At 46.4% G+C, this 26,414-nt stretch overlaps 1 protein-coding gene across 1 annotated transcript in view; it reads right to left on the reverse strand.

Annotated features, from left to right (window-relative positions):
- The window catches only part of LOC137525252 (protein mono-ADP-ribosyltransferase PARP9-like), a 158,392-nt gene that overhangs the window by 76,794 nt on the left and 55,184 nt on the right, over positions 1–26,414 (reverse strand). Inside the window, exon 3 of the mRNA XM_068246275.1 lies at positions 13,079–13,297. Coding sequence (XP_068102376.1) covers positions 13,079–13,297 — 219 coding nt within the window. The remainder of the gene's footprint in view (positions 1–13,078; positions 13,298–26,414) is intronic.

Raw genomic sequence — 26,414 nt, forward strand, 5'->3', positions numbered from 1 at the left:
CCCCAGACCACTGTTTGCACCCAGTCACCCCCCTAATCACCCATCAATCACTCCCTGTCACTATCTGTCAACACTTTTTTATTCCCTAAATTGCCCCCTGCTCCCTCCTGATCACCCCCCCACCCCTCAGATTCTCCCCAGACCCCCCCCCCCCCCCCTGTGTACTGTATGCCTCTATCCCCCCTGTAATAACCCACTGATCACCTGTCAATCACCTGTCAATCACCCACCAATCACCCCCTGTCACTGCCACCCATCAATCAGCTCCTAACCTGCCCCTTGCGGGCAATCTGATCACCCACCCACAATCACCCGCCTACACGCTCAGATTGCCCTCAGAACCCCCTTATCAATTCGCCAGTGCATTATTTACATCTGTTTTTCCCTGTAATAACCCACTGATCACCTGTCAATCACCCATCAATCACCCCCTGTCACTGCCACCCATCAATCAGCGACCTGCCCCTTGCGGGCAATCTGATCACCCACCCACACCAATAGATCGCCCGCAGATCCGACGTCAGATCACCTCCCAAGTGCATTGTTTACATCTGTTCTCTACCCTAAACACCCACTAATTACCCATCAATCACCCCCTATCACCACCTGTCACTGTTACCCATCAGATCAGACCCTAATCTGCCCCTTGCGGGCACCCAATCACCCGCCTACATGCTCAGATTGCCCTCAGAACCCCCTTATCAATTCGCCAGTGCATTATTTACATCTGTTCTTCCCTGTAATAACCCACTGATCACCTGTCAATCACCCATCAATCACCCCCTGTCACTGCCACCCATCAATCACCCCCTGTCACTGCCACCCATCAATCAGCCCCTAACCTGCCCCTTGCGGGCAATCTGATCACCCACCCACACCAATAGATCGCCCGCAGATCCGACGTCAGATCACCTCCCAAGTGCATTGTTTACATCTGTTCTCTACCCTAAACACCCACTAATTACCCATCAATCACCCCCTGTCACTGCTACCCATCAGATTAGACCCCTATCTGCCCCTAGGGCACTCAATCACCCGCCCACACCCTCAGAACGCCCTCAGACCCCAGCCCTGATCACCTCCCCAGTGCATTGCTTGCATCTATTCCCCCTCTAATCACACCTTGAGACACCCATCAATCACCTCCTGGCACCCCCTAGCACACCTACCCATCAGATCAGGCCCTAATTTGCCCCGTGTGGGCTCCTGATCACTCGGCAAAACCCTCAGATCCCCCTCAGACCCCCTTCCGATCACCTCCCCAGTGCATTGATTGCATCTATTTTCCCCTCTAACCACCCCTTGAGACACCCATCAATCACCTCCTGTCACCCCCCCCCCTAGCACTCCTATCCATCAGATCAGGCCCAATACAACCTGTCATCTAAAAAGCCACCCTGCTTATGACCGGTTCCACAAAATTCGCCCCCTCATAGACCACCTGTCATCAAAATTTGCAGATGCTTATACCCCTGAACAGTCATTTTGAGACATTTGGTTTCCAGACTACTCACGGTTTTGGGCCCGTAAAATGCCAGGGCGGTATAGGAACCCCACAAGTGACCCCATTTTAGAAAAAAGACACCCCAAGGTATTCTGTTAGGTGTATGACGGGTTCATAGAAGATTTTATTTTTTTTCAAAAGTTAGCGGAAATTGATTTTTATTGTTTTTTTTTTCAAAGTGTCATTTTTCACTAACTTGTGACAAAAAATAAAATCTTCTATGAACTCGCCATTCACCTAACAGAATACCCTGGGGTGTCTTTTTTCTAAAATGGGGTCACTTGTGGGGTTCCTATACCGCCCTGGCATTTTAGGGGCCCTAAACCGTGAGGAGTAGTCTAGAAAACAAATGCCTCAAAATGACCTGTGAATAGGACGTTGGGCCTCTTAGCGCACCTAGGCTGCAAAAAAGTGTAACACATGTGGTATCGCCGTACTCAGGAGAAGTAGTATAATGTGTTTTGGGGTGTATTTTTACACATACCCATGCTGGGTGGGGGAAATCTCTCTGTAAATGGACAATTGTGTGTAAAAAAAATCAAACAATTGTCATTTACAGAGATATTTTTCCTACCCAGCATGGGTATGTGTAAAAATACATCGCAAAACACATTATACTACTTCTCCTGAGTACGGCAGTACCACATGTGTGGCACTTTTTTACACCCTAAGTACGCTAAGGGGCCCAAAGTCCAATGAGTACCTTTAGGATTTCACAGGTCATTTTGCGACATTTGGTTTCAAGACTACTCCTCACGGTTTAGGGCCCCTAAAATGCCAGGGCAGTATAGGAACCCCACAAATGACCCGATTTTAGAAAGAAGACACCCAAAGGTATTCCGTTAGGAGTATGGTGAGTTCATAGAAGATTTTATTTTTTGTCACAAATTAGCGGAAAATAACACTTTGTGAAAAAAAAAACAATTAAAATCAATTTCCGCTAACTTGTGACAAAAAATAAAATCTTCTATGAACTCACCATACTCCTAACGGAATACCTTGGGGTGTCTTCTTTCTAAAATGGGGTCATTAGTGGGGTTCCTATACTGTCCTGGCATTTTAGGGGCCCTAAACCGTGAGGAGTAGTCTTGAAACAAAAATGACCTGTGAAATCCTAAAGGTACTCCTTGGACTTTGGGCCCCTTAGCGCAGTTAGGGTGCAAAAAAGTGCCACACATGTGGTATCGCCGTAATCAGGAGAAGTAGTATAATGTGTTTTGGGGTGTATTTTTACACATACCCATGCTGAGTGGGAGAAATATCTCTGTATATGGACAATTGTGTGTAAAAAAAAAAATCAAACAATTGTCATTTACAGAGATATTTCTCCCACCCAGCATGGGTATGTGTAAAAATACACCCCAAAACACATTATACTACTTCTCCTGAATACGGCAATACCACGTGTGGCACTTTTTTGCAGCCTAACTGCGCTAAGGGGCCAAAGTCCAATGAGCATCTTTAGGCTTTACAAGGGTGCTTACAATTAGGCACCCCCCAAAATGCCAGGACAGTAAACACACCCCACAAATGGCCCCATTTTGGAAAGTAGACCCTTCAAGGTATTCAGAGAGGGGCATGGTGAGTCCGTGGCAGATTTCATTTTTTTTGTCGCAAGTTAGAAGAAATGGAAACTTTTTTTTTTTTTTTTTGTCACAAAGTGTCATTTTCCGCTTACTTGTGACAAAAAAATAATATCTTCTATGAACTCACTATGCCTCTCAGTGAATACTTTGGGATGTCTTCTTTCCAAAATGGGGTCATTTGGGGGGTATTTATACTATCCTGGAATTTTAGCATCTCATAAAACATGACAGGGGGTCAGAAAAATTAGAGATGCTTCAAAATGGGAAAATTCACTTTTTGCACCATAGTTTGTAAACGCTATACAGTGTTCTCCCCAGGATTTTTTTTCTAGCCGAGTGGCATGAAAAAGTAGCCGGGTGGGGCGCAACGGTGGGAATGCTTACAGCATAGGACATCCCTGCACCCCCTATCACATCCCATGCACCTCTGCACCCTCTATCATGCCCTATACATCTCTGACATCTCAAAAAATACTGGGTCCTATTTCCTTATAACAGGTTATTGCACTCTTAAAACACATTTCATACACTATGCACCAGCACCACTATCACATTCCACATATTACTGCACTTCAGCATGCCCCCATACAGCACCAGCCACATATTACTGCACTTCAGCATGCCCCCATGCAGCACCAGCCACATATTACTGCACTTCAGCATGCCCCCATGCAGCACCAGCCACATATTACTGCACTTCAGCATGCCCCCATGCAGCACCAGCCACATATTACTGCACTTCAGCATGCCCCCATGCAGCACCAGCCACATATTACTGCACTTCAGCATGCCCCCATGCAGCACCAGCCACATATTACTGCACTTCAGCATGCCCCCATGCAGCACCCACCAGCCACATATTACTGCACTTCAGCATGCCCCCATGCAGCACCAGCCACATATTACTGCACTTCAGCATGCCCCCATGCAGCACCAGCCACATATTACTGCACTTCAGCATGCCCCCATGCAGCACCAGCCACATATTACTGCACTTCAGCATGCCCCCATACAGCACCAGCCACATATTACTGCACTTCAGCATGCCCCCATACAGCACCAGCCACATATTACTGCACTTCAGCATGCCCCCATACAGCACCAGCCACATATTACTGCACTTCAGCATGCCCCCATACAGCACCAGCCACATATTACTGCACTTCAGCATGCCCCCATACAGCACCAGCCACATATTACTGCACTTCAGCATGCCCCCATACAGCACCAGCCACATATTACTGCACTTCAGCATGCCCCCATACAGCACCAGCCACATATTACTGCACTTCAGCATGCCCCCATACAGCACCAGCCACATATTACTGCACTTCAGCATGCCCCCATACAGCACCAGCCACATATTACTGCACTTCAGCATGCCCCCATACAGCACCAGCCACATATTACTGCACTTCAGCATGCCCCCATACAGCACCAGCCACATATTACTGCACTTCAGCATGCCCCCATACAGCACCAGCCACATATTACTGCACTTCAGCATGCCCCCATACAGCACCAGCCACATATTACTGCACTTCAGCATGCCCCCATACAGCACCAGCCACATATTACTGCACTTCAGCATGCCCCCATACAGCACCAGCCACATATTACTGCACTTCAGCATGCCCCCATACAGCACCAGCCACATATTACTGCACTTCAGCATGCCCCCATGCAGCACCAGCCACATATTACTGCACTTCAGCATGCCCCCATGCAGCACCAGCCACATATTACTGCACTTCAGCATGCCCCCATGCAGCACCAGCCACATATTACTGCACTTCAGCATGCCCCCATGCAGCACCAGCCACATATTACTGCACTTCAGCATGCCCCCATGCAGCACCAGCCACATATTACTGCACTTCAGCATGCCCCCATGCAGCACCAGCCACATATTACTGCACTTCAGCATGCCCCCATGCAGCACCAGCCACATATTACTGCACTTCAGCATGCCCCCATGCAGCACCAGCCACATATTACTGCACTTCAGCATGCCCCCATGCAGCACCAGCCACATATTACTGCACTTCAGCATGCCCCCATGCAGCACCAGCCACATATTACTGCACTTCAGCATGCCCCCATGCAGCACCAGCCACATATTACTGCACTTCAGCATGCCCCCATGCAGCACCAGCCACATATTACTGCACTTCAGCATGCCCCCATGCAGCACCAGCCACATATTACTGCACTTCAGCATGCCCCCATGCAGCACCAGCCACATATTACTGCACTTCAGCATGCCCCCATGCAGCACCAGCCACATATTACTGCACTTCAGCATGCCCCCATGCAGCACCAGCCACATATTACTGCACTTCAGCATGCCCCCATGCAGCACCAGCCACATATTACTGCACTTCAGCATGCCCCCATGCAGCACCAGCCACATATTACTGCACTTCAGCATGCCCCCATACAGCACCAGCCACATATGACTGCACTTCAGCATGCCCCCATACAGCACCAGCCACATATGACTGCACTTCAGCATGCCCCCATACAGCACCAGCCACATATTACTGCACTTCAGCATGCCCCCATGCAGCACCAGCCACATATTACTGCACTTCAGCATTCCCCCATGCAGCACCAGCCACATATTACTGCACTTCAGCATGCCCCCATGCAGCACCAGCCACATATTACTGCACTTCAGCATGCCCCCATGCAGCACCAGCCACATATTACTGCACTTCAGCATGCCCCCATACAGCACCAGCCACATATTACTGCACTTCAGCATGCCCCCATACAGCACCAGCCACATATTACTGCACTTCAGCATGCCCCCATACAGCACCAGCCACATATTACTGCACTTCAGCATGCCCCCATACAGCACCAGCCACATATTACTGCACTTCAGCATGCCCCCATACAGCACCAGCCACATATTACTGCACTTCAGCATGCCCCCATACAGCACCAGCCACATATTACTGCACTTCAGCATGCCCCCATACAGCACCAGCCACATATTACTGCACTTCAGCATGCCCCCATACAGCACCAGCCACATATTACTGCACTTCAGCATGCCCCCATACAGCACCAGCCACATATTACTGCACTTCAGCATGCCCCCATACAGCACCAGCCACATATTACTGCACTTCAGCATGCCCCCATACAGCACCAGCCACATATTACTGCACTTCAGCATGCCCCCATACAGCACCAGCCACATATTACTGCACTTCAGCATGCCCCCATACAGCACCAGCCACATATTACTGCACTTCAGCATGCCCCCATACAGCACCAGCCACATATTACTGCACTTCAGCATGCCCCCATACAGCACCAGCCACATATTACTGCACTTCAGCATGCCCCCATACAGCACCAGCCACATATTACTGCACTTCAGCATGCCCCCATACAGCACCAGCCACATATTACTGCACTTCAGCATGCCCCCATACAGCACCAGCCACATATTACTGCACTGACCTTCAAACTTCATATCTTTTTATCTTATTAGTTATCACATCCCATCACCCTCCTTACATTACAGCACAATCCATTGCAGCACGTACATCGCAGCACAGTACATCGCAGCACAGTACATCGCAGCACGTACATCGCAGCACGTACATCGCAGCACAGTACATCGCAGCACGTACATCGCAGCACGTACATCGCAGCACAGTACATCGCAGCACATTACATTGCAAGCCACGTATTACTGCAAACATATTTATAATTACACAACCATTCTGTACCACTATGATTATGCCCTGCAGTACAGGGCACCTCTCTGCCCTGATCCAGTGTGCTTGCACTCTAGCACCTCCCCCTCCCCTTCTTCATGTAGTATCACCCGTTCCCCCACCACCAACACTCCTTCCTGCCGTTTGCCGGGCTCCATGCACCCCAGGATGTTGTGGGTGAAGTTATTCAGTGGGGATGCTGGAACTGGTGACCCGCTTCCCAGCCCACCGATTCTGGACACTTGCTGCAGCCCAGGGGAGCACTGGCCAGGCCGATATACGGACGGAGGAGAAGTACTGGAGGATGTGCTCCCTAGTTCCTGCAGCGCTGCCTGCCCGCCTTTGTCGTCTGCCAAATGTCCTCTTGGCAGGGGGGCTCTTACAGAGCGGATGATCTTCTGCTTAGCTGCCGCTAGTTTCTGTAGCGCTGCCTGCCTTAGCCGTGCACCAAATATCCGCGCTTACAGAGCGGATCCCCTTCTACATAGCTGCCGCTCGTTCCCGCAGCGCTGCCCGCCCGGGCAGTCAGTCAGACCTCTAGATCGGCGGCAGCCCGCAGGGATAGGAGAGAGGGGAGCGATGTGTGGTACTGCGCCATAGACTTGAAATACAGAATGTGACAAGTGATGTAACTTCCTGTATTTCAAGTCTATGGCGCAGTACCACACATCACTCTCCTATCCCTGCGGGCTGCCGCCGATCTAGAGGTCTGACTGACTGCCCGGGCGGGCAGCGCTGCGGGAACGAGCGGCAGCTATGTAGAAGGGGATCCGCTCTGTAAGCGCGGATATTTGGTGCACGGCTAAGGCAGGCAGCGCTACAGAAACTAGCGGCAGCTAAGCAGAAGAAGATCCACTCTGTAAGCACGGATAATTCGGCACATGGCAGAGCAGGACAACTACTGTGTGAAAATGCAGGCGGGCCTTTGATAGCACCCGGGCGGGGCCTCAAAACAGCCGGGCGGCCCGCCCACCTAATTAGTCCTGGGGAGAACAGTGCTATAACTTTTACCCAAACCAATAAATATAGGCTGAATGGGTTTTTTTTTATCAAAAACATGTTTGTCCACATTTTTCGTGCTGCATGTATACAGAAATTTTACTTTATTTGAAAAATGTCAGCACAGAAAGTTAAAAAAAATCATTTTTTTGACAAAATTCATGTCTTTTTTGATGAATATAATAAAAAGTAAAAATCGCAGCAGCAATCAAATAGCACCAAAAGAAGGCTTTATTAGTGACAAGAAAAGGAGCCAAAATTCATTGAGGTGGTAGGTTGTATGAGCGAGCAATAAACCGTGAAAGCTGCAGTGGTCTGAATGGAAAAAAAGGGTCTGGTCCTTAAGGGGGGTAAAGCCTACGGTCCTCAAGTGGTTAAAGAATGTATTTGTTCATAAAAAGACAGTATATAGAAAATGGGTTTAAATTATTAAGTTTTAATATGCAATTATATCTTATATGATGAATTGTCTTAAGAAGAATTACATAAATCAGCTTTATATTTAAATGAGTATATTGGTTGCAGCCCTGTATACTTCAATAAACAAAGATGGCTTTATAGTACAGGACAGACACATTCCAAACTAATTAGTACAGGGACATTTTATCAGAATCATGAAATGATAGAATCAAATTTGTTTAACAACTTCACGCCACAGGCTATTTTACCCTTAGCACCAAAAGCCATTTTTCCCTGTCAACACTCCTCCCATGAATTTGTCAATATCTTTATTACTGCTTATCACGCCTAAATGATCAATATCTTGTTTTTTGGGTTTTTTATCAACACAAATTAGGCTTTTTGTGGGCGATGCTTGTTTTCAGTAATTGCTTTATTTTCTATGCGTTTTGTAGGCAAAAACAGGGAATTTTTTTTTTAAAATACACTATTTCTCCAATTCCACCCCCTATAGCTTTAAAATAAACAATACTACTGTAAATAAGACCCACAAATTTTATTTGCACATTTGTCCCGGTTACTAACACTTAAATTATTTCCCTAGTACAATGTATGGTGACAAGGCCCGGATTTATATCACAGGAGCCTATAGCCACAGATGTCCTGGCACCCTAGAGTTTGAACTCCATGAACCTATAAACACCCACCGAACAGCACTGCAAGTCTGCTGTCTGTCCTAGTTGTCACTCCTCCCTTACTTCCCTTGCTTGTCATAGGTAGCTACAAGTGTCCCTTAGTAGATATGGAAGGAGTATGGCACAACTGTAAACCTACCAAGACAAGGCCGTCCACCTAAACTCACAGGCCGAACAAGGAGAGCGCTGATCAGAAATGCAGTCAAGAGGCCCATGGTGACTCTGGACAAGCTGCAGAGATCTACAGCTCAGGTGGGAGACTCTGTCCATAGGACAACTATTAGTCATGCACTGTACAAAGTTGGCCTTTATGGAAGATTGGCAAGAAGAAAGCCATTGTTAACAGAAAAGCATAAGAAGTCCAGTTTGCAGTTTGCCACATGCCATGTGGGGGACACAGCAACTATGTGGAAGAAGGTGCTCTGGTCAGATGAGACCAAAATAGAACTTTTTGGCCAAAATGCAAAACGCTATGTGTGGCGGAAAACTAACATTGGACATCACTCTGAACACACCATCCCCTCTGTCAAATATGGTGGTGGCAGCATCATGCTCTGGGGGTGCATCTCTTCAGCAGGGACAGGGAAGCTGGTCAGAGTTGATGGGAAGATGGATGGAGCCAAATACAGGGCAATCTTGGAAGAAAACCTCCTGGAGTCTGCAAAAGACTTGAGACTGGGGCGGAGGTTCACCTTCCAGCAGGACAACGACCCTAAACATAAAGCCAGGGCAACAATGGAATGGTTTAAAACAAAACATATCTATGTGTTAGAATGGCCCAGTCAAAGTCCAGATCTAAATCCAATCGAGAATCTGTAGCAAGATCTAAAAACTGCTGTTCACAAACGCTGTCCATCTCATCTGACTGAGCTGGAGCTGTTTTGCAAAGAAGAATGGGCAAGAATTTCAGTCTCCAGATGTGCAAAGCTGGTAGAGACATACCCTAAAAGACTGGCAGCTATAATTGCAGCAAAAATAGTGGTTCTACAAAGTATTGACTTTTTTTTTTTTTTAATATTTGGAATGATGTATGATTTTCGTTCCACTTCTCACATGTACATCACTTTGTATTGGTCTTTCACGTGGAATTCCAATAAAACTGATTCATGTTTGTGGCAGTAATGTGACAAAATGTGGAAAATTTCAAGGGGGCCAAATACTCATGCAAACCACTGTATATATTTAAAAATCTCAGACCCTAAGGTACATATTTATGTTGTTTTTTTTCTTTAATTGTCACTTCTTTACCCCCTTCCCAACCGACTAACGACAAGAGTGGTGGACGGAGATTAGCGGGTATTGCACGCATCCCCACCAGCCTGCGATTGCGGCTAGCAGGCTGTTCGAAGAAAAAAAAATACTTTTTTTTCATACAGCGCTGCGATCTATGCACAGTGCTGTAAGGGGAGACAGCTTAATGACAAAGCTGTCCCCTCGAGTGTCTCACAATGTGATCCCCTCTCAAAGGCTGATGCCTATGAGAGGTGATCACTGATTGGATCTAGGGGGGTGGGATGTAAAAAAGAAAGAAAATAATGACATTTATTTAAAGAAAATAAGATTAAAATGAATAATAATAATAATAATACTATGATTGCAGCAGCAATCAGATGCCACCAACAGAAAGCTCTGTTGGTGGCAACAAAGGGGGGAGAGATTCATTGTGTGCCAAGTTGTATGGCCCTTCAGTGAGCTGTTAAAACATGATAAAGATTGATGCATGGAAATTTCAGCTAATCAGAACCAGAGATTGAAGAAATTCCAAATTAGGCAGCCATATTGAATCCACTGTGTATAAAAATAGGCATTTCAGAGCTAGTCAGAGACATCCTGACTGAATCCCTCCTGAAAGACACCTACTCAGCTACAAGTCAGAAGCTACCTTCCCACACGTGGTTCTAGATACTGAAGAGATGACAGAGAAGGGGTAATATGCTAATATTCTAGAGATTTACGTTATACATTTTTCAGCATTAAAGCGGAATATAACCCTGCATTTCAACTTTGCTGTAAAACATTATTTACTGCATATTATATGCAACCAGCATTTTTTTTTTACTAGATCAGCATTGGAAGGGTTACACACAGAGCTTTAAAGTTTCGTGGAGAGAAATGCAGACGCATTCGAAGTTCAGATAGATACATTTAACTAAACAGAATGTAACAAGTGAGGAATGTTACACACTCTTTTGGCTGTCCTCCAGCTCCTGCAGTCAGAGAGAGTGAGTCACATTCCTCACTTGTTACATTGTGTTTATTTAAATGTATCTATCTAAACTTCGGATGCGGCACCATGTCTCTCCACGGAACTTTAAAGCTCTGTGTGTAACCCTTCCAATGCTGGTCTAGTAAAAAAAAATGCTGGTTGCATATAATATGCTGTAAATAATGTTTTACAGCAAAGTTGAAATGCAGGGTTATATTCCGCTTTAAGTTCTGTTAAGATGTTACCAAGAAGTTTTGTTAGAAGCTATTTTTTAGGTTATTTTTTTCAAGAACATCACTGCAAGTTTTTCTACAGCTACTATATACACAGCTACTAGATACACAGCTACCAATACAGATGAGACTACTTTTGATCTTATTCTACATAACACAACCGTTATGTTACTTTTTGAATGTACTTAGAAGATTGATAATTGCTTGGCTATAAAGCCTTGATGAGATGGAATACTGTTAGAAGGAAACACTACTTGGAACTGTTCATATTTTGTATATATGCTGTATGATAAGCAAATACAATTTTTTATATAAAATTATATACTGAGTGCTCTGATTAATTTCAAGGTATACCGTCAATCTATAATTACTGTTATAGAGGGTTCAGACCCCGCTATGCCGGATTTATATGATAGCAACGCTTTAAAGGCTGATCCTTTACTGAGGATCATGAAAAAGGCAAGAGCCGCTCAGGTATCTCACATGAGTCTGTATCCTTGCACATAGTTCATCAACATGTAATTCTACAAGAAACAAGTATATCAAGCCTATAAAAACAAAAAAATACATCTTAGGCCTGGGACCCACAGGAGCTGTTTCAGACGTACTTTGGAATTGCAGGTGACTCCACAAGTGCTAGGCTAATGAAAGTCAATGGAGGCAACACCACAGGAGCGATTGCCATTAGCACAAATTGCAATCGCCGGCTTTGTACAAAGTGATTTAGCAGTGATTTTACTAACCAAATATACAAAAAGGAAATCACAATACAAAACGCTAGTACTAAAATAAAAAAACACTTCAAAAGCTCCAGAAATCAGTCCGGAAAAGCTGAGACAATTGCTACCAAAAGCGCTCAGGCCTTCCAATTGCAATTCATGGTTGCCGGTGGGTTCTCAAATATTAGCAGATAAATGAAGATGTTAAGAGATCTGGGCCCATATGCATTTAACTTTTTCTCATGAGTTTTCTCCTAGATAATTTTTCAACTTCTTTTTTAAATACATTTTCAGCATTTTGTAATTGAAAAAGTACCAAAAAGTAAGTGAAAAAGGACTTGCATAGGAATTGCATATGGCCCCTGGTGTCAGAGCTAGATCATCCACAAGGCAATGCTAGGCAGTTGCCTGGGGCCTAGAGAGAGTCTAGGGGCCTAGAGAGTGCTAGCCACACCAAATCTTACTAAAAATGAAAAAAAAAAGCCAGCTGATCATCAGCGGTGGACAAAAACTGCTATCTTCCCTAGTGCACCATATCATCCTGATCCTTTTCTGGCTGGTGTAGGACTATTAGAAGTCACTCAGTGAGGAGCTTGTAAGTAAACAAAGCAGAACTGTAAATCCGCTGAAAACAAACTGTTTCACTTACCCGGGGCCTCCCCAAGCCCCCAACAGCCGTCCTGTCCCCCACCGGTCGTGCACAATCCTCCGTTCTCTCGCCGTGGCTATGTTTCGTTACCGCCAACTTGTAAGTCCACGGCAACTGCGCCTGCGTGCCCCGGGCTACGAGAGGTTTTCTTCGCATTCCAGCCCGCAATAGCGCCCTGCGCTAACGATTTACAGTTCCGCTTTAAATTTTGGGACAGATGCTGAAATTTCAGTGGACTACATTTCTGTGGCTGAGGTTTAGTCATGGTGTATGCATGAATGTGGGAAGTGATAATGAAATGTATAGTTTGTTCTCACGCAGACCTTCAAAGGAAACCATGTGAAAACTCACCTTTTCAGATTCTATTTTAGAATAACTTTCTAAGAGGACGTGGTACACACGGTCACAGGACAGGCTGAAGCCTCTGGTGGGGATCATGATGCGGTTTGCACTACTTTGCTTCTTGATTTCTTCCTGTAACTTCCATCCCGCCTTCTGCAGAATTGCCGTAGAGACAGCGCCACCACTCAGGTTTAGATTGGAACCCACTGAATTCACAATAACGGACGTCTGAAAAAAAAATGTATGTAAAATGACAAAAAAATACAGAAAAAAAGACTATGGAAGTGAGTGAATCTACACTGACACACTGTAAAACGACACAGGGAAGATAATTACTGCTGTCCTGTGAGACAACACATTCCCCCAACAATTAATCCAAAGAAACCTCCGGTATAATATTATTACCCAAACATGGCAGATCTGAATGTAATGACATCCTTTGTCATTGAGGTAAGATACCTCATTTCCTTATCATTTTAAGCTGTTTCTAGATGCTTTTATTCAACCAGGGTGCCTCTTACCCCTATTGTGCTTAGTATACCCCCGTACACATTCTGTCCGAGGGGTGGTGACAGAACATCCATGGTTTCCACCACGGTGGATACTTGTCCCCTTTTTCTTCAAGAAAGTGACCACATCTGGGTCCTGGCTAGGACCACCCCGAGTGGAGTCGGGTTTATGGTCTGTCTCCATCTGCTTTCTGTGGTTGGTTGCCCCTTGCAACCCTCCTTTGTGAGTAGCATTTTAATTATCTACTTGGCATACCAACTTTTGACATATTGCACTACTGGGCTCCCGTTACAGGGTGCCGAGACACCCCTACTACACTTCTTTCTTTGGGGGGTACTTTTTGCTAAGAATTGTTTTACTCTAACTGCATTTTAACCAGAAAAATAAGAAAAAAAAATCATTATTTCTCAGTTTTCGGCCATTATAGTTTTAAAATAATACATGCTACCGAAATTAAAACCCACATATTTTATTTGCCCATTTTTTTATTTGTCCCAGTTACAGTTGCAACGTTTATAACATTTCCCTAGTACACTTTATGGCGCCAATATTTTATTTGGAAATAAAGGTGCATTTTTTTCAGTTTTGCATCTATTCCTAATTACAAGCCCATCATTTACAAAAGTAACAGTAATATTCTTGACATACATATTGTATATAACTATTATTATTTTATTTTTTTTTACAAAAAAATGTTTTGGGTAACTGTTGGGGATTGTGGGAGGTAAAGGGTTAATTTTCAATGAAAAAAAAATACCTTTTAATGAAAATAATAATAATTAAAAAAAAAGGTTTGTAGATGTAATTTTACTATTTGGCTACAAGATGGGGGAAAGTTATTTTCCTGTGCGTAGTATTACGCTTTTTTTGTGAATCACGGCATCTCATTGATGGCGACAGTCATTCACACGGGGGCTTAGATCAATAAAGGGGAACTGTATTCCCCTTCATTGATCTCTTGTCTAGTGATCAGCGGCAGTAACGAGCGCAGGGCGGGGGTGTTAGCGGGAGTGCGTGGCAGCAAGGGACATAGTAGCTATGTCCCCGAGAGAAGATATATGGAAATGCACGGACATAGTGACTTGTCCTGGGGGAGGGGATGTGGTTAAAGCGGACCTGAACTCAGAACTTCCTCTCTGTATTAAAAGATAAGCAACAGCATAATAACCTTTACAGAAAAAAAAAACATTTGTTTGTTACAGCTGATTCTTCTAGATCAGGGTGTACCACCAGTGGCACTTTGCTGTTGGCCAGGTGGTACACACCATGTTTGCCTGCTACTTTATTGCCCGCCTGTCACTTGTCCTGGTCTCATCCTGCCTCCACAAAGTTTGGCTCCACCTCTACCTCCCTTGCTCCTTGCTGTGCTAACCTGCGGCATACCAGACCTCAGATCAGTGGGGAAGAGACAGCCAGACGAATAGTGCACAGTGATGGTACATATACAGGAAGTGACATCACTGCCCACTTCCTGTATTTGAAGTGCACACACCGTCGGCGTGCACCGTTTGCCTGGCTGTCTCTTCACTGCGGCTGGCTATTCCGCAGGGCAGCACAGCAAGGAGTGAACGAGCCGAACTTTGTGGTGAGTCACTGCCCAGCTGTCTGGTGGTGGGGCCAGGTTACCTATAATTAAGCGGGGGGGAGGGGGGAGGAGGAGGAACTTTCAAGGCTACCTATATTGGCAATCTACCTACGGATTGTCAATACTGAAAATCCATAGGCTAGCAATCTGATTGTAGTCTTTTCCACCAATGCCTCCTACTTTTCCCCTCCCATATGACTTCTCTATTCTTAAAGTGTACCTGTAAGTAAAAAAGGGTGCCTACCACGGGAAGGAGGGGAGGGGGGGGGGGTTTGGATCCTAAAGAGGCTTCCCCCTTTCTCCTCAGCAGTGGAGCCCCAAAGTTCTCCTCGTAAGTGCGTCCGCATACGCAGCAGCTGCTCTCCATTCAGGCACCAGCAGAAAAAGCTGAGCCCGGTTAGAAGATTATAAATAGAGATAGTATGTCTAGGTTTTGCTCGAGCCGTTGCTTTAAGTTCAAATAGAGAAAGTGGCTGGGATAGGTTGTGCATTTTTGCGGTTTCATCAATAAAGCTCCTGATTTGGAAGAATGCGGGAGTTTACCATCTGTGGTATGTAAAGCTAGCTCCTCATAAGTTTTACATCTCCCAAAAGAGGTGATCTCGCCCAAATTTTAGTTTCTACTGTGAAGGCTGGGGAGGAAGGCAGATTCTAGTCCAGGAGGAAACCGAGAGTTATTGATCAGTTGGGTTAAGGGTCCAGGTATGGAAGCTAACTTTTTATGTTTACCTAGTACCGATATGTACTTAATCAAGGCAGAGATTAGAGAGTGTTCAAGTTGATCTCTATGTGTAGGTCAGATTTAATTTAGTGGTCACCCCGATTTTACGGTGTTGCACCACGTCAGTTGCTTTTCTTTGGTTATCAGGCTCCTGTTTCATACCAATTACAGTGCTTTTATAACCTTTATTTTGATTGTCATAACTCTTAAAGAGAATCTGTACTGTAAAATTCTTACAATAAAAAGCATACCATTCTATTCCTTATTTTCTCCTGTGCCCTTCTGTGCTGTTTCTGCCACTCTCTGCTGCAATCCTGGCTTGTAATTGCCATTTTTATGCAGTGTTTACAAACAAAAGGCATAGCAATTTGATACGCTGAGAGTAGCTTAGTGTGTGAGTCATAAAGAGTGTGCAGGGGGCCTGGAGTGGGTGTGTATAGCTTCTGCCAATGACAAGCAGTGCAGCACATTCCACACATTCCAGCCTCAGCCGACAGAGGAGAGAAGATTAGATCATATAACAGAGATAACACAGCCACTGTGCAAATAGGAAAGGCTGCAGTAAGACAGAGCACATTAGAACAGCTATAGGAACATAAAGGATAGAAGAAATAAGGCTCAAAATTTTGTTACAGAGTCTCTTTAAGTACTACAAATTTATGCTGTACATGCTTGTCCTTACGCCCATATTATTATTATTTGGGATGAGCATAAATCTATCAATTGCAAATGTTGTGCTCAAGGGGCTGATCCTGAGGGCAGATTTATTTTCCTACAAGGCACAATTGAAGGAATTGATGTCACCCTAGCAAACATTTACGCTCCTAACACTAACAAACATTTACGCTCCTAACACTACACATAGTACGCTTCCAGGACTTTTTTGACTGTGGCCATCTTGTGGCCAGATAGTAAACTACACCCACATATATTTTTAACCACTTCCCGACCGCCGTATTGACAAATGGCGGCTGGGAAGTGGACTTCGCAAGGACCGCCGTATTGACAAAATGCGGCGGTCCTTGTATGGGCATGGGAGGAGCGATCGCGACATCCGTGACGCGATCCTCCGCCGCCGCTCGATTCCGCGCACCCGCCGCAAAATCCCGCCGGCCATACGGAAGCGCCGGCTGGATGTTAACCCGACGATCGCCGCATACAAAGTGTATAATACACTTTCTAATGTTTACAAAGTGTATTATACAGGCTGCCTCCTGCCCTGGTGGTCCCAGTGTCCGAGGGACCACCAGGGCAGGCTGCAGCCACCCTAGTCTGCACCAAGCACACTGATTTTCTCCCCCCCCCTGCCCCCTGATCGCCCACAGCACCCCCCAGACCCCCCCCTGCCCACCCCCCAGACCCATGTTTACACCCAATCACCCCCCTAATCACCCATCAATCACTCCCTGTCACTATCTGTCAACGCTATTTTTTTTTATCCCCCCCCCCTGCTCCCCCCCCCAACCCTCAGATTCTCCCCAGACCCCCCCCCCATGTACTGTATGCATCTATCCCCCCTGATCACCTGTCAATCACCTGTCAATCACCCGTCAATCACCCCCTGTCACTGCCACCCATCAATCAGCCCCTAACCTGCCCCTTGCGGGCAATCTGATCACCCACCCACACCAATAGATCGCCCGCAGATCCGACATCAGATCACCACCCAAGCGCAGTGTTTACATCTATTCTCTCCTCTAAACACCCACTAATTACCCATCAATCACCCCCTATCACCACCTGTCACTGTTACCCATCAGATCAGACCCTAATCTGCCCTTTGCGGGCACCCAATCACCCGCCTACACGCTCAGATTGCCCTCAGACCCCCCCTTATCAATTCGCCAGCGCAATATTTACATCTGTCCTTCCCTGTAATAACCCACTGATCACCTGTCAATCACCTGTCAATCACCCATCAATCACCCCCTGTCACTGCCACCCATCAATCAGCCCCTGTCACTGCCACCCATCAATCAGCCCCTAACCTGCCCCTTGCGGGCAATCTGATCACCCACCCACACCAATAGATCGCCCGCAGATCCGACATCAGATCACCTCCCAAGCGCAGTGTTTATATCTATTCTCTCCTCTAAACACCCACTAATCACCCATCAATCACCCCCTAACACCACCTGTCACTGTTACCCATCAGATCAGACCCTAATCTGCCCCTTGCGGGCACCCAATCACCCACCTACACGCTCAGATTGCCCTCAGACCCCCCCCCCCCCTTATCAATTCGCCAGGGCATTATTTACATCTGTCCCTGTAATAACCCTCTGATCACCTGTCAATCACCTGTCAATCACCTATCAATCACCCATCAATCACCCCCTGTCACTGCCACCCATCAATCACCCCCTGTCACTGGCACCCATCAATCAGCCCCTAACCTGCCCCTTGCGGGCAATCTGATCACCCACCCACACCAATAGATCGCTCGCAGATCCAACGTCCGATCACCTCCCAAGTGCAGTGTTTACATCTGTTCTCTACCCTAAACACCCACTAATTACCCATCAATCACCCCCTGTCACTGCTACCTATCAGATTAGACCCCTATCTGCCCCTAGGGCACTCAATCACCCGCCCACACCCTCAGAACGCCCTCAGACCCCAGCCCTGATCACCTCCCCAGTGCATTGCTTGCATCTATTCCCCCCTCTAATCACACCTTGAGACACCCATCAATCACCTCCTGGCACCCCCTAGCACACCTACCCATCAGATCAGGCCCTAATTTGCCCCGTGTGGGCTCCTGATCACTCGGCCAAACCCTCAGACCCCCTTCCGATCACCTCCCCAGTGCATTGATTGCATCTATTTTCCCCTCTAACCGCCCCGAGACACCCATCAATCACCTCCTGTCACCCCCTAGCACTCCTATCCATCAGATCAGGCCCAATACAACCTGTCATCTAAAAGGCCACCCTGCTTATGACCGGTTCCACAAAATTCGCCCCCTCATAGACCACCTGTCATCAAAATTTGCAGATGCTTATACCCCTGAACAGTCATTTTGAGACATTTGGTTTCCAGTCTACTCACGGTTTTGGGCCCGTAAAATGCCAGGGCGGTATAGGAACCCCACAAGTGACCCCATTTTAGAAAAAAAGACACCCCAAGGTATTCTGTTAGGTGTATGACGAGTTCATAGAAGATTTTATTTTTTGTCAAAAGTTAGCGGAAATTGATTTTTATTGTTTTTTTCCACAAAGTGTCACTTTCCGCTAACTTTTGACAAAAAATAAAATCTTCTATGAACTCGTCATACACCTAACAGAATACCTTGGGGTGTCTTCTTTCTAAAATGGTGTCACTTGTGGTGTTCCTATACTGCTCTGGCATTTTAGGGGCCCTAAACCGTGAGGAGTAGTCTACAAAACAAATGCCTCAAAATGACCTGTGAATAGGACGTTGGGCCCCTTAGCGCACCCAGGCTGCAAAAAAGTGTCACACATGTGGTATCGCCGTACTCAGGAGAAGTAGTATAATGTGTTTTGGGGTGTATTTTTACACATACCCATGCTGGGTGGGAGAAATCTCTCTGTAAATGGACAATTGTGTGTAAAAAAAAATCAAAAGATTGTCATTTACAGAGATATTTCTCCCACCCAGCATAGGTATGTGTAAAAATACACCCCAAAACACATTATACTACTTCTCCTGAGTACGGCGGTACCACATGTGTGGCACTTTTTTACACCCTAAGTGCGCTAAGGGGCCCAAAGTCCAATGAGTACCTTTAGGATTTCACAGGTCATTTTGCGACATTTGCTTTCAAGACTACTCCTCACGGTTTAGGGCCCCTAAAATGCCAGGGCAGTATAGGAACCCCACAAATGACCCCATTCTAGAAAGAAGACACCCAAAGGTATTCCGTTAGGAGTGTGGTGAGTTCATAGAAGATTTTATTTTTTGTCACAAGTTAGCGGAAAATGACACTTTGTGAAAAAACCAATTAAAATCAATTTCCGCTAACTTGTGACAAAAATAAAATCTTCTATGAACTCACCATACTCCTAACGGAATACCTTGGGGTGTCTTCTTTCTAAAATGGGGTCATTTGTGGGGTTCCTATACTGCCCTGGCATTTTAGGGGCCCTAAACCGTGAGGAGTAGTCTTGAAACCAAATGTATCAAAATGACCTGTGAAATCCTAAAGGTACTCATTGGACTTTGGGCCCCTTAGCGCAGTTAGGGTGCAAAAAAGTGCCACACATGTGGTATCGCCGTACTGAGGAGAAGTAGTATAATGTGTTTTGGGGTGTATTTTTACACATACCCATGCTGAGTGGGAGAAAGATCTCTGTAAATGGACAATTGTGTGTAAAAAAAAGTTAACAAATTGTCATTTACAGAGATATTTCTCCCACCCAGCATGGGTATGTGTAAAAATACACCCCAAAACACATTATACTACTTCTCCTGAGTACGGCAATACCACATGTGTGGCACTTTTTTGCAGCCTAACTTCGCTAAGGGGTTCAAAGTCCAATGAGCACCTTTAGGCTTAACAGGGGTGCTTACAATTTAGCACCCCCCAAAATGTCAGGACAGTAAACACACCCCACAAATGACCCCATTTTGGAAAGTAGACACTTCAAGGTATTCAGAGAGGGGCATGGTGAGTCCGTGGCAGATTTCATTTTTTTTTGTCGCAAGTTAGAAGAAATGGAAACTTTTTTTTTTTTTTGTCACAAAGTGTCATTTTCCGCTTACTTGTGACAAAAAATAATATCTTCTATGAACTCACTATGCCTCTCAGTGAATACTTTGGGATGTCTTCTTTCCAAAATGGGGTCATTTGGAGGGTATTTATACTATCCTGGAATTCTAGCCCCTCATGAAACATGTCAGGGGGTCAGAAAAGTCATAGATGCTTGAAAATGGGAAAATTCACTTTTTGCACCATAGTTTGTAAACGCTATAACTTTTACCCAAACCAATAAATATACACTGAATGGGTTTTTTTTAATCAAAAACATATTTGTCCACATTTTTCGTGCTGCATGTATACAGAAATTTTACTTTATTTGAAAAATGTCAGCACACAAATTTAAAAAAATATTTTTTTTGCCAAAATTCATGTCTTTTTTGATGAATATAATAAAAAGTAAAGATCACAGCAGCAATCAAATAGCACCAAAAGAAAGCTTTATTAGTGACAAGAAAAGGAGCCAAAATTCATTTAGGTGGTAGGTTGTATGAGCGAGCAATAAACCGTGAAAGCTGCAGTGGTCTGAATGGAAAAAAAGTGGCTGGTCCTTAAGGGGTGTAAAGCCCACGGTCCTCAAGTGGTTAAATAAATAAGTACATTACACTGACCCCGAGTCAGCATCCATCTACTACTCCACCACAGTCACCGCTGCCATGAACACAGCCCCCCTCTCATCAACTTCCGCCCCCCCCCCCCCCCCTTTTCAAAAGAAAGCCTAACTGAACCCATCAAACAACTGAAAAGACAGTCCAGGGCAGCAGAACGGCAGTGAAGGAAAAGCTCCAATGCAGACGACTTCGTTCACTATAAAAACACGCTGCTCCAGCTCAGGGACGCTCTCTCACTTCCAAAGCAGTCATACTTCTCTACACTTATTTCTTCACAATCCAATAACCCTAAACAACTTTTTAACACCTTTAGCTCTCTTCTCCACCCCCCGCCTCCCCCTACAACCACATGCTTGTCTGCAGAAGACTTTGCAGCATATTTTGTGAGCAAAATTGAAACACTACAGAACAGCTTTCAAAAGCAACCCTCTTCACCGGTCCAATCACCTCTTCTTTTTTCCTCTCTGCCCGGCAGCTCCCCTACTATTAACTATCCCTCTCCACATAACCACTCACCCACTCAAACCCCCTCCCTGCTAACAATCTTCTCTGCCTTAACTGAACAGCGTCTTTCTTCACTAATCTCTAAAGCTCATCTTACTACATGCGCCTCAGACCCTATTCCCTCTCATCTTATCCCCCAGCTCTCCTCCCCCCTCATTCCTGCTTTAACAACACTGTTTAACCTTTCCATCTCAACTGGCATTTTCCCTTCTTCATTTAAACAAGCTATCATAACACCCCTAATAAAAAAAAAATCTCCTTAGACCCTACTGTCCTTTCTAATTACCGCCCAGTCTCTCCAGAAGTTTGCTGGAACGCCACATTTACTCAGAGTTGTCTAACTTTCTCTCTGCTAATTCCCTGTTGGACCCCTTCCAGTCTGGCTTCCGCCCTCAACACTCTACGGAAACCGTTCTCACTAAGGTTGCCAATGACCTCCTAGTTGCTAAAGCCAAAGGCAGATTTTCGGTACTAATACTCCTAGATCTGTCCTCTGCCTTCGACATTGTTGATCATACCCTACTTCTCCAGACCCTCTCAACACTGGGAATCAAGGGCCTAGCACACTCCTGGATCAACTCTTACCTGTCTGGACGTTCTTTCATGGTCTCCTATGCCAATACCAACTCCTCTCCGCGCCCACTGTCTGTGGGAGTACCACAAGGGTCCGTCCTTGGACCCCTCCTCTTTTCCATTTACACCCATGGCCTGGGACAGATAATAAGCTCTTTTGGGTTTCAATATCACCTCTATGCTGATGACACCCAAATTTATTGCTCTGCCCCAGACCTCTCCTCACTACTATCAAAAGTCCCCGAATGTCTATCCGCTGTATCTACATTTATGTCACCCCGCTTCCTTAAAATCAATATGAGCAAAACGGAGATTGTGATATTTCCACCTTCGCTCTCTGTTCCACCTCCCATTGTCACAATCAATGTAGATAACACCCCAATAGCATCAACCCCCAAAGCTCGTTGCCTAGGGGTAACTCTGGACTCTGAGCTCTCCTTTAAACCACATATTAACACTTTAACTACCAGTGTTCTCCCCAGGAATTTTTTCCAGCCGGGTGGCATGAAAAAGTAGCCGGGTGGGGTGTGACAGGGGAATGCCGGACCAGTGCAACTCTGCTTACAGCATAGGTGGAGGAGGAGACAAGCCGATGTACCTGCTAGGTACACACAATGCAATTTTTTGACAGATTCAGATCGATTTTCCGTTCACTTCTATGAGAAACAGAGCAGAAATTTGATCAGAAATCAGATTGGACGTGTTGGAAATAGTCGATCTGATGGTAAATTGTAACGCTCGGTGAAGCACAGAGAGGTCTGATTACCGGTGACCTGCAGCGTCACGGGGAATACAGACGTATACTAGATTATATGTGATCTGCAGTATCACCGATAATCCAATATACTAGCTAACCTCTGTTCACCGGAGTAGAGTGTAGTGTTAGGTGTAACAGTAACACTTAGAGGACTAGGCCTCAGTACAGTAAGACGTACTGTACAGATTACTTCCGCAACCCTGAGCTCTCCAAGACGGGAGGAGTCAGACTGCTAGCAGGAAGTATCTTCTGAAAGTCACCCTCAGGCGGAAGGGTTACTAACAGAACGAGGAACCTCCTCCAATGGTGAGGTCGGTTCTCGAGGTCGGACAAGCCAGGTCGTACACACACAGACAGATAAAGTACAAGATCGAGAGGCAGAGGCGGAGTCAAAGTACAGGCAGGGTTCGGCAACGGGGTATCAGAAATATCGGAGTACAAAATCAGGAGGCAGAGGCGGAGTCAAGGTACAGGCTGGGTTCAGCAACGGAGTATCAGAGATAACGAGGTACAAGGTCAAGGTTCAGAAGGATAGTCGAGGCAGGCAAAGGTCATAACAAATAATCACAATCAAACTAGTACTTTAGGCTATCAACAAATCTAGCTTAGTGTAGGATTACAGCTCCAGCTGGTCCCGGCACACTAACGGATCTGACTAACGGATCTGGGTGCTCCCACGTATGTGATCGCATGCCAGACAAGGAACAAATGAACAGCTAGCAGTATATATACATATCCTCCCTCCAGCACCTCCCTAAGTGCTGGACCAATGAGATGTGGAGCCAGGATCAGCTGACCAGCCTGGTCAGCTGACCCCTTCCTTGCTGCCATATATCCCCTGCCTGAGTGCGCGCGCGTCACTCTAAAACTAGAGGGACTACGAGTCCCAGCCAGCGCAGCCCCGCTCAGCGGTGACTCCGCAGCGGGGACCTGCGGGCTACTCGCCGCACCCAACGCGGCGGTTTCGCCGCGTTCTGCGGCCTCATGCACGGAGGCAGCCGCCTCATGATGCGAGGAGGCGGCTGCCTCTCCGTGCGAGACAAGGCTGAGTGCGGAAGGAGCCGCCCGCCGCCGGCTCATGGCGGCGGCTCCTCCGCGCTTTCTCACAGTACCCCCCCCCCCCCCGAGGAGTGGACTCCGGACAGCTCCTTCAAGGTTTCCCTGGATGTGCCGCATGAAACTCTCTCACCAACTCGTCCGCATGCATGCGGTTCCCAGGCACCCATTGCCTCTCCTCAATGCCGTACCCCTTCCAATGTACGAGATATTGCACCGAATTCTGTACAGTACGTGAATCAATTATCTTTTCCACCTCGTATTCAGGTTGGGCATCCACCAACACAGGAGGGGGAGGAGTGGGACCCACCTGGACCGCTGGCTTAAGAAGGGAAACATGAAAAGACCTTACCCCCCGCATGCTAGTGGGAAGTTCGACAGTATAAGTAACATTGTTGATCTTTTTGGTTATCGGAAATGGACCCACAAACCTGGGACCAAGCTTATTAGAAGGTTGTTTTAGGGCCAAGTGACGTGTGGACACCCAAACCGGGTCTCCTGGTTGGAATCTCCACTCCACCGACCGTCTCTTGTCGGCTTGACCCTTCTGACTCAAGAAGGCCTTCTCCAGGTTATTTCTTACTGTCCCCCACAGGTCCTTGAATGACCTTTGCCAGACCTCCAGGGCTGGAAACGGAGTGGAGGCTATAGGCAATGGGGAAAATTTGGGTGATCTTCCCGTCACTACTTGAAAAGGCGAAAAACCGGAGGACGAGTTTTTTAAATTATTTTGGGCAAATTCTGCAAACGGCAGAAATCTGACCCAATCGTCCTGTGCTTCAGCTACATAACACCTTAAGAACTGCTCTAACGATTGATTTATTCTCTCAGTCTGGCCGTTGGTCTGAGGGTGATATCCAGACGAGAAAGACAGTTTTATGTCCATGAGCTGGCAAAAAGCTTTCCAAAAACGTGAGACGAATTGAACTCCCCTGTCTGAGACTATGTTTTCGGGAATACCGTGCAAACGAAAAACATGCGTAATGAACAACTCGGCCAGTTCTTGAGCGGAGGGGAGTCCTTTCAAAGGTACAAAATGGGCCATTTTGCTAAACCGGTCGACCACGACCCAAATGACCGCCATTCCCTCAGACCTGGGAAGTTCGCCTACAAAATCCATGGACAGGTGGGTCCACGGTTCAGTCGGGGTGGGCAATGACTGCAAGGTACCGACAGGTGCCAGCCGGGAGGGTTTACTCTTGGCACATGTCACACACTCCTTCACATATTCCTTGCAATCCGCCGCCAGAGAAGGCCACCAGGCGCATCTGGCTACTAAATCTTGTGTTCTGGATGCCCCCGGATGCCCTGCATTCTTATGTGCGTGGAACATCTCCAGAACCTGAAGGCGAAACGGCAGAGGAACGAACAGAACCCCTGCGGGCTTCCCTTCCGGGATGTCCTGCTGAAAGGGACTCAGCGTCTCCCTCCAATCCTCCCAAGTACCAGTGGCTGCCAGTATCAATCTCTGAGGAATAATGGTCTCAGGAACGGAGGGCTGTGCTGTCTCTGCCTCAAAGCATCTGGACAAGGCATCTGCCTTAACATTCTTGCTCCCCGGGGTATATGTAATGATGAAGGTGAACCTGGAGAAAAATAGCGACCATCGAGCCTGACGAGGGCTCAACCTCTTAGCCCCCTCGATGTATTCTAAGTTCTTATGATCGGTGTAAACCGTAATGGTATGCTCAGCTCCTTCTAACCAATGTCGCCATTCCTCGAAAGCTAATTTGATGGCCAGGAGCTCCCTATTACCAATATCATAATTCTTCTCTGCAGGGGAAAACCTGCGAGAGAAATAAGCGCAAGGGTGCATTCTACCCTGCAAGCCTGATCGCTGAGACAGCACAGCCCCCACTCCTACCTCTGAAGCATCCACCTCCACAATGAACGGGAAGGACGTATCCACATGTCTGAGGATGGGTGCTGAACAGAATAGGCCCTTCAGAGTGGAAAAAGCATGTAAAGCCTCAGGAGACCAGTGAGTTGTATCTGCCCCTTTCTTGGTGAGACTTGTAAGGGGAGAAATGACTGTGGAGTACCCCTTTATAAACCGTCTATAGTAATTGGCAAAGCCAAGAAAGCGCTGCAGAGATTTCAACCCCACCGGCTGTGGCCACTCCAGCACAGCCGAAACCTTGGCAGGATCCATTGACAGGCCTGTGGTGGAAATTATATACCCCAAGAAGGCGACGGACGTTACTTCAAAGATACATTTTTCAAGTTTTGCATATAAGGAGTTCTGCCTTAACAGATTCAAAACAAACCTCACATGGTCTCTATGTTCAGAGAGGTTGTTGGAGAAGAT

This window comes from Hyperolius riggenbachi, chromosome 7 (assembly GCF_040937935.1).
Source record: "Hyperolius riggenbachi isolate aHypRig1 chromosome 7, aHypRig1.pri, whole genome shotgun sequence".
Classification (NCBI taxonomy): domain Eukaryota; kingdom Metazoa; phylum Chordata; class Amphibia; order Anura; family Hyperoliidae; genus Hyperolius; species Hyperolius riggenbachi.